Source organism: Danio aesculapii, chromosome 4 (assembly GCF_903798145.1).
Source record: "Danio aesculapii chromosome 4, fDanAes4.1, whole genome shotgun sequence".
NCBI lineage: Eukaryota > Metazoa > Chordata > Actinopteri > Cypriniformes > Danionidae > Danio > Danio aesculapii.
The window spans coordinates 58951439-58961346 of record NC_079438.1 but is presented as its reverse complement, the minus strand read 5'-3'; the positions used below and the strand labels follow the sequence as shown (position 1 = coordinate 58961346).

Below are 9908 nucleotides of genomic sequence, written 5' to 3'. Positions count from 1 at the left end.
TATTTCAATATGATAATGTACAATAATTTCAATTGAAGCTGAATATTGAGTAGGGGGTGGGGTTTTATTTCAATATGATAATGTACAATAATTTCAATTGAAGCTGAATATTGAGTAGGGGCGGGGTTTTATTTCAATATGATAATGTACAATCATTTCAATTGAAGCTGAATATTGAGTAGGGGCGGGGTTTTATTTCAATATGATAATGTACAATAATTTCAATTGAAGCTGAATATTGAGTAGGGGCGGGGTTTTATTTCAATATGATAATGTACAATAATTTCAATTGAAGCTGAATATTGAGTAGGGGCGGGGTTTTATTTCAATATGATAATGTACAATAATTACAATTGAAGCTGAATATTGAGTAGGGGCGGGGTTTTATTTCAATATGATAATGTACAATAATTTCAATTGAAGCTGAATATTGAGTGGGGGCGGGGTTTCATTTCAATACGATAATGTACAATAATTTCAATTGAAGCTGAATATTGAGTAGGGGCGGGGTTTCATTTCAATATGATAATGTACAATAATTTCAATTGAAGCTGAATATTGAGTAGGGGGCGGGAATTTCAGTATGATGTATTGTCAACAGAAACTGAATACTGATTAGGGGGCCGAGTTTTATTTTAGTATGATTAAGTATTCTCCCCTGAAGTTGAATATTGAGTAGGGGTGGGGTTTCATTTCAATATGATAATGTACAATAATTTCAATTGAAGCTGAATATTGAGTAGGGGGTGGGGTTTTATTTCAATATGATAATGTACAATAATTTCAATTGAAACTGAATATTGAGTAGGGGCGGGGTTTAATTTCAATATGATAATGTACAATAATTTCAATTAAAACTGAATATTGAGTAGGGGGTGGGGTTTTATTTCAATATGAGGACCTTTTTTCAACATAAAGTGAATATTGATTAGGGGCAGAGTTTTGTTTTATTGTTATATCCTATTCTCAACTGAAATTGAATATTGAGTAGGGGCGGGGTTTAATTTCAGTATGATGACATAGTCAACAGAAACTGAATATTGATAAGGGGGCAGGAATTTCAGTATGATGTATTGTCAACAGAAACTGAATACTGATTAGGGGTCAGGGTTTTATTTCAATATAATGATGTACAGTATTCCTAACTGAAACTGAATATTGATTAGGGGGCGGAGTTTTATTTTAGTATGATTAAGTATTCTCCCCTGAAGTTGAATATTGAGTAGGAGGCGGGGTTTAATTTCAATATAATAATGTACAGTATTTCCAACTGAAATTAAATGTTGAGCAGGGGTAGGGTTTTGTTTCAATATGATAACATTCTCAACTGAAACTGAATATTGATTAGGAAACAAAGGTTTTATCTCAGTATGATGATGTATTGTCAATAGAAACTGAATATTAATTAGGGGGCGGGGTTTTATTTCAGGATGATGATCTATTCTCAACAAAAATCTAATATTGATTAGGGGCGGAGTTTAGTTTCAATATGATGACCTATTCTCAACTGAAATTGAATACTTAGAAGGGGGTGGGGTTTTAATTCAGTGTGATGGCCTATTCTCAACAAACTGAATATTGAGTAGGGGGCGGGGTTTTATTTCAGTATGATGACCTATTCTCAACAAAAATGTAATATTGATTAGGGCGTGGAGTTTTGTTTGAATATGATGATTATTCTCAACTGAAATCGAATATTGAGTAGGGGGCGGGGTTTTAATTCAGTATGATTATGTGTTCTCAACTGAAATTGAATATTGAGTGGGGGCAAGGTTTTATTTCAGTATGATGATGCATTTCCAGCTTGACTTGAATAGTGAGTAGGGGGTGGGGTTGATTTAAATATGATACAGTTTTTCCATCTGAAACTACATATTGAGTAGGGGGCGGGGTTTTACTTCAGTATGCTGATGCGTTCTCAACTGAAATTAAATAATGAGTAGTGGGCAGGGTTTTATTTCAATATGACGATGTATTTCCAACTAAAATTGAATACTGAGTAGGGGTGGGGTTTTATTTCAATATGATGATATATTCTGAACTGAAATTCAATATTGAGGAGGGGGCAAGGTTTTATTTCGATATAAAGATGCACTGTATTTCCAACTGAAATTGAAGGAAGTAAGGGTGGGGTTTCATAGTATGGTGACGTATTCTCAACTGAAATTGAATACTGAGTAGGGGTAGGGCTTCATTTTAGTATGGTGACGTATTCTCAACTGAAATTGAATACTGAGTAGGAGTGGGGCTTCATTTTAGTATGGTGACGTATTCTCGAATGAAATTGAATACTGAGTAGGGGTAGAGCTTCATTTTAGTATGGTGGGGTATTCTCAACTGAAATTGAATACTGAGTAGGGGTGGGGCTTCATTTTAGTGTGGTGACGTATTCTTGACTGAAATTGAATATTGAGTACAGGGGACTGGTTTTATAACGAATTAAAAGCACAGATTAAATCTATTATACAAAATAAAAATAAAATAAGTTTAACAGAGTTTAACAGTATTGAGGTACAGAAATTCAATCAAATGTAAAAACAAAACACTGCATAAAGTCTTGTGCAGTGGGATATAGTGGGAAACTTTCATATTAGAGTTAAAATTAGCAAAAACTCCACAGATCATGCGTTCTGAACTGAGAAACTTTATTGTAAAGTGTGTTCAGAACATGTTCATAACACTGAGTACCTTTCCAGAACAGTATAATAATGTTTCCTGTTAGCAGAGATTAGCGATGAAAGACTAAAGTATTTCATGATCCTTGCGTCAGAAGAGATTATGAAAAGGGAAACACTCAAAACAAAGAGATGAAGCAATAATGAAGTCCTTAAAATATAAATGAGTTCTTACAGTCACGCAATACTAGTCTAGTAGATGATCAGAGGAATCATTAACTGCAAATCAGCGGATTTATCCAGCTTTAAAAAACAAACTAAATTTACCACAAGATGATCTCATGCTTTGAGAAAAAACTGATGTTGCAAATGTATGCACTAGTTAAACGTTGAGTCAACAGTCAAATCTCTACACTCACAACTTGCAGAATGTCACACATAAGCAAAGACTTCACCATTTTAAGTTTTTTACAGATCCCAAACTTTCTCTCAGTTCGGGATCTGTAGAGCTGCTCATCGATGGATTTGCTCTTCAGTGTTTGGACTCTCAGTAGTGATTATGATTATGACAGAGAGATAATGTTTTTAAAATGCTATATTATACAACTTTCATTAATGAGCATGGCTTTTTTATTTGACTAAACCACCATAAAACATGTAGATTTACTAGTGAACTTCTGAAGACACAGCACTCAAACACTCACTCACTGCTGATCCATTCACTAATAATCCTGCTGAACTAGTAGTGTTGAATGTGAACCTGTGTGTAAGCAAACGCCTGTCACACACAGACACACACTTGTGCATATGCTTCACCATGACTCTCTGTAGGTGTAATGTATTTTATACTGTAAATTTGCATATTATATGGCTTTACCCCTAAACCCAACCCTCACAGTAAACCTGTGGCAAATACTGAATGTCAAAAGATCTTGTAGGAAAGTTTATGACGAATGTATGTCCTGGTAAACCAACTTAAGAGTATAACTGGGTCAGACCATGTCATTATACAATTGTGTGTCCCTGTAAACCACATAAACCCATATGCACAGACACACACAGGTTTCTGAATGCGTCACAGTGTGTGTGAGTCTAATGTAAACAAAAACTGGCACTCAGTAAAGACACAAGCAACAAACATACACACACACACATGGACACACACAAACACTAACACACACGTCTTTATGAGCTTTCCTTATAGGTGTATTGATGTTTCTACTGTATCTTCTCTCTCCCCTGCCCCTAAACTCAACCCCCCCCCCAAAAAATGTCCCCCACAAGGTCAAAATTAACTGGTATTGTTATACTTGTGGGGACATTTGGTCCCCATAAGGTAAGGAATACACACAATCAAACGCTCACACACAGATGCATACACAGACACAAACACACATGCTCAAACAAACACATACACACACAGGAGTCTCGACACCACGACTCTACAAGCGCATCTGTGTTGTCATAGAGGCTCAGAGCTGTGCGGATGCAGACAGACTCTTAAACAGACACACACACACACAGGCTGAATGTTCACACTAGATCTGCCTGTGCTTCACTCTCTCTCTCTCACACACACACACACACACACACACACAGATGAGGCTAATATCTCATTCACCAGGATCACAACTACAGGAGATCATTTACAAACATTCATATAAGATTGAGCCATAAAGACTTCGCAGATGACACCACTAACGTTCTCAGAATCATCCTGCAACTTTAATACAACGTTTGTTATCTGCCTTTAATAATGTCCTCTAAATATGTTTTTTGTTCTGTTTTTTTTTTACTGACATTCTGGGAACGTTCAAAAGTAACGTTCTCATAACATTTCCACAACGTTTGCAAAATGATTCAATAGATTTTTTGTCTCTTAACATTTTAATACATGCAACTATTCATCCATGACCATCTGTTTTAGGTTTATTTGCAGACACTGACATGATATTGTGTTTTTTGGAGACATGCAGTCATGCCACTGTTTTTATCCAAGCAGATGAAAAATATTGAATGCAGAACTGAGATTTAGAGACAGTAATCATTTGCTCTGGGCATGTTTGCTTCTTTACTGTTGCATGCTTTACTGTACAAATTTTTCAACTTCCACTATAACCACATTTTTTGATTGCAAAGGCATGACAGCATATAATCATGTAAATATATTTGAAGATTGAAGATTGTTGGTGTTTTTCCCTGTTAGAAAGAGGACAAATGTATAGCTTTTACTGTTGATCATCAGTTGGCAGCATTAACCCTTTAGATAGGCCTGTGCAAAAGAGTTTCTCTCTTTAATACGGAGTTCAGTGGAGTAAATGAGCAGATTATAGTGTGTGTGTGTGTGTGTGTGTGTGTGTGTGTGTGTGTGTGTGTGTGTGTGTAGAAATACACTTACTGTATTTACTATGTTCTGGGAGCTGACCTGCTTCTTTTAATTTTCTCAGACATATCAAAGTACTGTAAGTGCAAAAGTGTCTCTCATTCACACAATATACTACATATGTACAAATATCTCTATATGAAAGCCAGAAACTGAGCTTTTTTTGCACTTTAACTGAAAATAAAAATACTCATCGTCCCTCTTCCCAACAGGGAAAACCTCCAATAATTGAGAATACATGATTATATGCTGTCATGGGTTTGCAATTAAATTATGTTATTACAATGGAAGTCAATGGGGCAAAATCAGCACCAACATAACGAAAGGGAGTCAACTGAGAAGGGTATAAACAGAGGTCAGAGCCAGCTCCAAATGAGCTAGTCAGCTCCAAGTGGGCTGTACAAACCTCCTGGAGTTTTCATTTATTTAATGTCTCGTAAATGACACAGAGTCAAACATTTTGTCTTATTAACATCTACACCAACCCTAAACCCAACCTCACAGTAACCTGTTGTGTTATAACATCTACACCAACCCTAAACCCAACCTCACAGTAACCTGTTGTGTTATAACATCTACACCAACCCTAAACCCAACCTCACAGTAACCTGTTGTGTTTTAACATCTACACCAACCCAACCTCACAGTAACCTGTTGTGTTTTAACATCTACACCAACCCTAAACCCAACCTCACAGTAACCTGTTGTGTTTTAACATCTACACCAACCCTAAACCCAACCTCACAGTAACCTGTTGTGTTTTAACATCTACACCAACCCTAAACCCAACCTCACAGTAACCTGTTGTGTTTTAACATCTACACCAACCCTAAACCCAACCTCACAGTAACCTGTTGTGTTTTAACATCTACACCAACCCAACCTCACAGTAACCTCTTGTGTTTTAACATCTACACCAACCCTAAACCCAACCTCACAGTAACCTGTTGTGTTATAACATCTACACCAACCCAACCTCACAGTAACCTGTTGTGTTTTAACATCTACACCAACCCAACCTCACAGTAACCTCTTGTGTTTTAACATCTACACCAACCCTAAACCCAACCTCACAGTAACTTGTTGTGTTTTAACATCTACACCAACCCTAAACCCAACCTCCCAGTAACCTGTTGTGTTTTAACATCTACACCAACCCAACCTCACAGTAACCTGTTGTGTTTTAACATCTACACCAACCCAACCTCACAGTAACCTGTTGTGTTATAACATCTACACCAACCCAACCTCACAGTAACCTGTTGTGTTATAACATCTACACCAACCCTAAACCCAGCCTACTTGCGGTGTTATCCTCCCACTTGGAGGTCTCCAGGCTGCAGTGATGCCTACTTGAGTAAATTTGCCCAGTGTATTGTTGAGCATTTTCAAAGCTCTTTCCCAAAATGTGCGTCAAAATAGGAGTCACCAAAAATCATTAAAGTTGCTGAAATTCAGAGATGTAAACACATTAGACTTCAGCTTACTTGACTTGTTTTCTGCACTGTGTTTCATTCATTTATTATAATGCACGAACAGAGTGATCATTTACTCTATGCACACTGTAATAACACGTTTTACCTTTAGCAACTATAGTAAAAAGTAAACAGGCAATCATATGGCAGTTTAGTTTTTTAGGTTTTCCATGATGATTAAAACTATTTATTGCGAGAAGTAATATTTTAATAAAAGCATGTTCCCCACACTGTATAATGCAGTGATGTTTAATCATAATGTGCACTGTAAAGACTGGAAATAGGCCTATTGCATTTAGAAACTACAATAAAACATTTTTAAATACATTTTGGGGGGTGAACACTTCAAATGTTCAACTCAAAATGGCTAACAGTAATGACTCACGGCTAAAAGCTTGTTTTTGCACACATATAGTCATGCAAGTACACTGTAAAACAATCCTGGTTGCCTTACATTTTTAAGCCGAGTTAAATTAACCTTATGAGCTCATAGAACTTATGTTAAACTGACTTAAAACAGCTTGCATAACTTAAACCAGTGTTTCCCAACCCTGTTCCTGGAGGCACACCAACAGTACATATTTTGGATGTCTCCATTATCTGACCCATTCATTTCAGGTGTTGGAGTCTCTTCTGATGCTATGATAAGATGATTCAGGTGTGTTTGATTAGGGAGAGGTTGAAAATGTGTACTGTTGGTGTGCCTTCAGGAACAGGGTTGGGAAACACTGCCTTAAACAATCAAGTTAGAACATGATTAACTCGTTTAATAAGTTACAATGAACTAAAAACATATATATGCTGTCAGGGTTAATTGATCATATCATTTTCTACAGTGTTTATTTAATTTCACTAGCTTAAAGTGATAGTTCACCCGAAAATTCACACATACATGCACACACAGCTCATTATAAATGAGTTCACCTCTCACAGATCTCTCCTTTACACTCATATTTTCTCCAGGATGCTTCACAGTAATGCATTTGTGCAGATCCATTAGATTAGTCAGAACCAAAGACAAAACTGATGTACTCAATTAACAAGTAACTGAAGATCACAGTCCAAAAATGTGTGTCGAATATTAAAATTAATAAACCAGAAAAATCAAGTCAAAATGACGCTAACGTTATTGAAATCATCTTGTAACGTTAATACAACGTTTTTCATCTGGCCTTTAATAATGCTCTCTAATATTAGTTTTTGTTATGTTTCTTTGCTGACATTCTGAAAATGTTTAGAAGTAACGTTCTCATAACATTTTCACAACATTTAAAAAACGATAAAATGGGTATTTTTTTTTGTCTCTTAACATTTTAATACATGCAACTATTTTTCCAAGGCCATCTGTTTTAGGTTTATTTGCAGACACTGACATGATATTGTGTTTTTTGGAGACATGCAGTCATGCCACTTTGTTTTTTCAAGCAGAACTGAAGACAGTAATCAGCTTTTTTTTTGCAATAGCTTGTTTGAATTTTTAATTATTATCTTATGACCTTTCTATTCCTAAAGATATTCATTTTCCAAAGGGGCCATGCACATTTACGCTGTGCATATAATCAGTAAACAAAGCCCAGCAAGCCATCACTGTTGGTTTAGGGATGAAGTGGACAGTGTGTTTTCTGCCAGAGCCAGTCATCTGAAATGGCCCAAACATCAGTGCATGACTGGATTCTGCAGGTGATTTTCTCCAGTGTTTGGTGTTGTGAGTGCGCTGATCATATAAGCAGCTCTGGCAGCTCTGAGCATCTGTGTATTGATCTGAGTTCACAGATGTTCCTCTCACGGGCCTGACGCTCAGACTGTACACACACACACACACACATACACATACACACACACACACATACGCGCGCAGGTCAATCAATCAATCACCGTGACTTCAGAAATAATCGATCAGCACTCACCGAATCTAAGCACGTGCGGCATCCCGCTCGAGCCGGCGACAAACATCAGCACCGCGAGCCTGATCACGAGCCCCGGTAACCGGAGGAGAGACCCGCTGCTCTCCACCACCACCATCATCATCATCACCATCATCATCCTCACCATCTCCGGTTCACAAACACGGCTGGCGCGTCCGTGCGCGTCACAGCATCACGGCATGACCATCCGCGGTCTGCGCGAGTCTCCGGTTGACGGATCCGTGTGTGCGCGAGGAGGCGAGCGGGGAATCCGCGCATGAGTGAGCACGACAGCATCAGCCAGCGCGATACTGCACTGCCGCACCGAATCTAACGGAGATCACGGAGACCGCGGGTGTGCGCGCGCGCGCGTGCGGGAGGGGCGCGTTCATTCAGACTCGCGAGCGCGTCACACCTGATGAAGCCGCACGCAAGAGCCAGACGGAAACTGCGGAGGGTTTTTTGCTGTTTTGTAAAATAATAATAATAATAATAATAATAATAATAATAATAATAATAATAATAACAACTTATGTGTAATTATTTTGAGCATATGGGAACTAAAATCCTAACTCATCAAGTGAAAATAATAATTACTTTTTAACTCGTATTTAGAGTTTACAATATTAATACAATTTAGTTTGCCAAACAAAGAAGGTGTCTTACTAAAATACAGAAAATATTATTTTATTAACTTCTACTGTAAATGAATTATATAAACATTTGCATATATTTAATAATATTATATAAATATTATATATTAATAATAATATATTAAATAATATTAAAACTGAATAAATGTAGTCTATATGTACACATTTACATGAGTAAATAAATGCACAAAGATTGGATAAAAATCATGATTAAAAATAATTTAAAAATCGAGTTATAATATGAGTAATAAAACCATTTAAATACTTGATTTTGGCTCCTTTTTTCCACTTTTTCTTCTTCAGATGCCCTTGCACAGATGTCAAATTTCATGACATTTATAATATTTTATAGGCTTAAATGACGTGAAACACGCAATACTGTGACATATATGTGGCTATATTTAACTTGAAGATAATAAATAGAAGATACATTTATTGTTTAATATATTCCACAATGTTTCGCATATAATGTGGATAAAAAGCGCGTCAGACTGAAGATACTCTCGCTGGACTGACAACAAGTGTCATAAATCATCCTTTACACCACAGTGTTAGAGTGTGTGTGTGTGTGTGTGTGTGTGTGTGTGTGTGCGTGTGTGTGTGCATGCGTGTGCGTGTGTGTGCGTGTGTGTGTGTGTGTGACATACATGCAGCATAACGGCGCGATCACTTGCGCTAAGTCAAAAACCCTGAATGCTGAAGGTTCGTTTATCAGCCGTGATTCAGCACCGTGGACAGAGACCCGCTGCTGTTTTTCACCTCCACATCTTTATTCATGACGTCACGTCTTACGCAGTACGTTTGTGTGTGACGTCACTGCATATTTTAGGAGAATTTAGATGTTTTGCAAACGCGCTGTGATTTCTGTCGTACTGATT

At 37.2% G+C, this 9908-nt stretch overlaps 1 protein-coding gene across 1 annotated transcript in view; it reads right to left on the bottom strand.

Moving 5' to 3' along the window:
* Positions 1 to 8690, bottom strand: part of LOC130223562 (glutamate receptor ionotropic, kainate 2) — a 43423-nt gene extending 34733 nt beyond the window's left edge. Inside the window, exon 1 of the mRNA XM_056456404.1 lies at positions 8381 to 8690. Coding sequence (XP_056312379.1) covers positions 8381 to 8525 — 145 coding nt within the window. The 5' untranslated portion in view covers positions 8526 to 8690. The remainder of the gene's footprint in view (positions 1 to 8380) is intronic.
* Positions 8691 to 9908: the final 1218 nt, after the last annotated feature.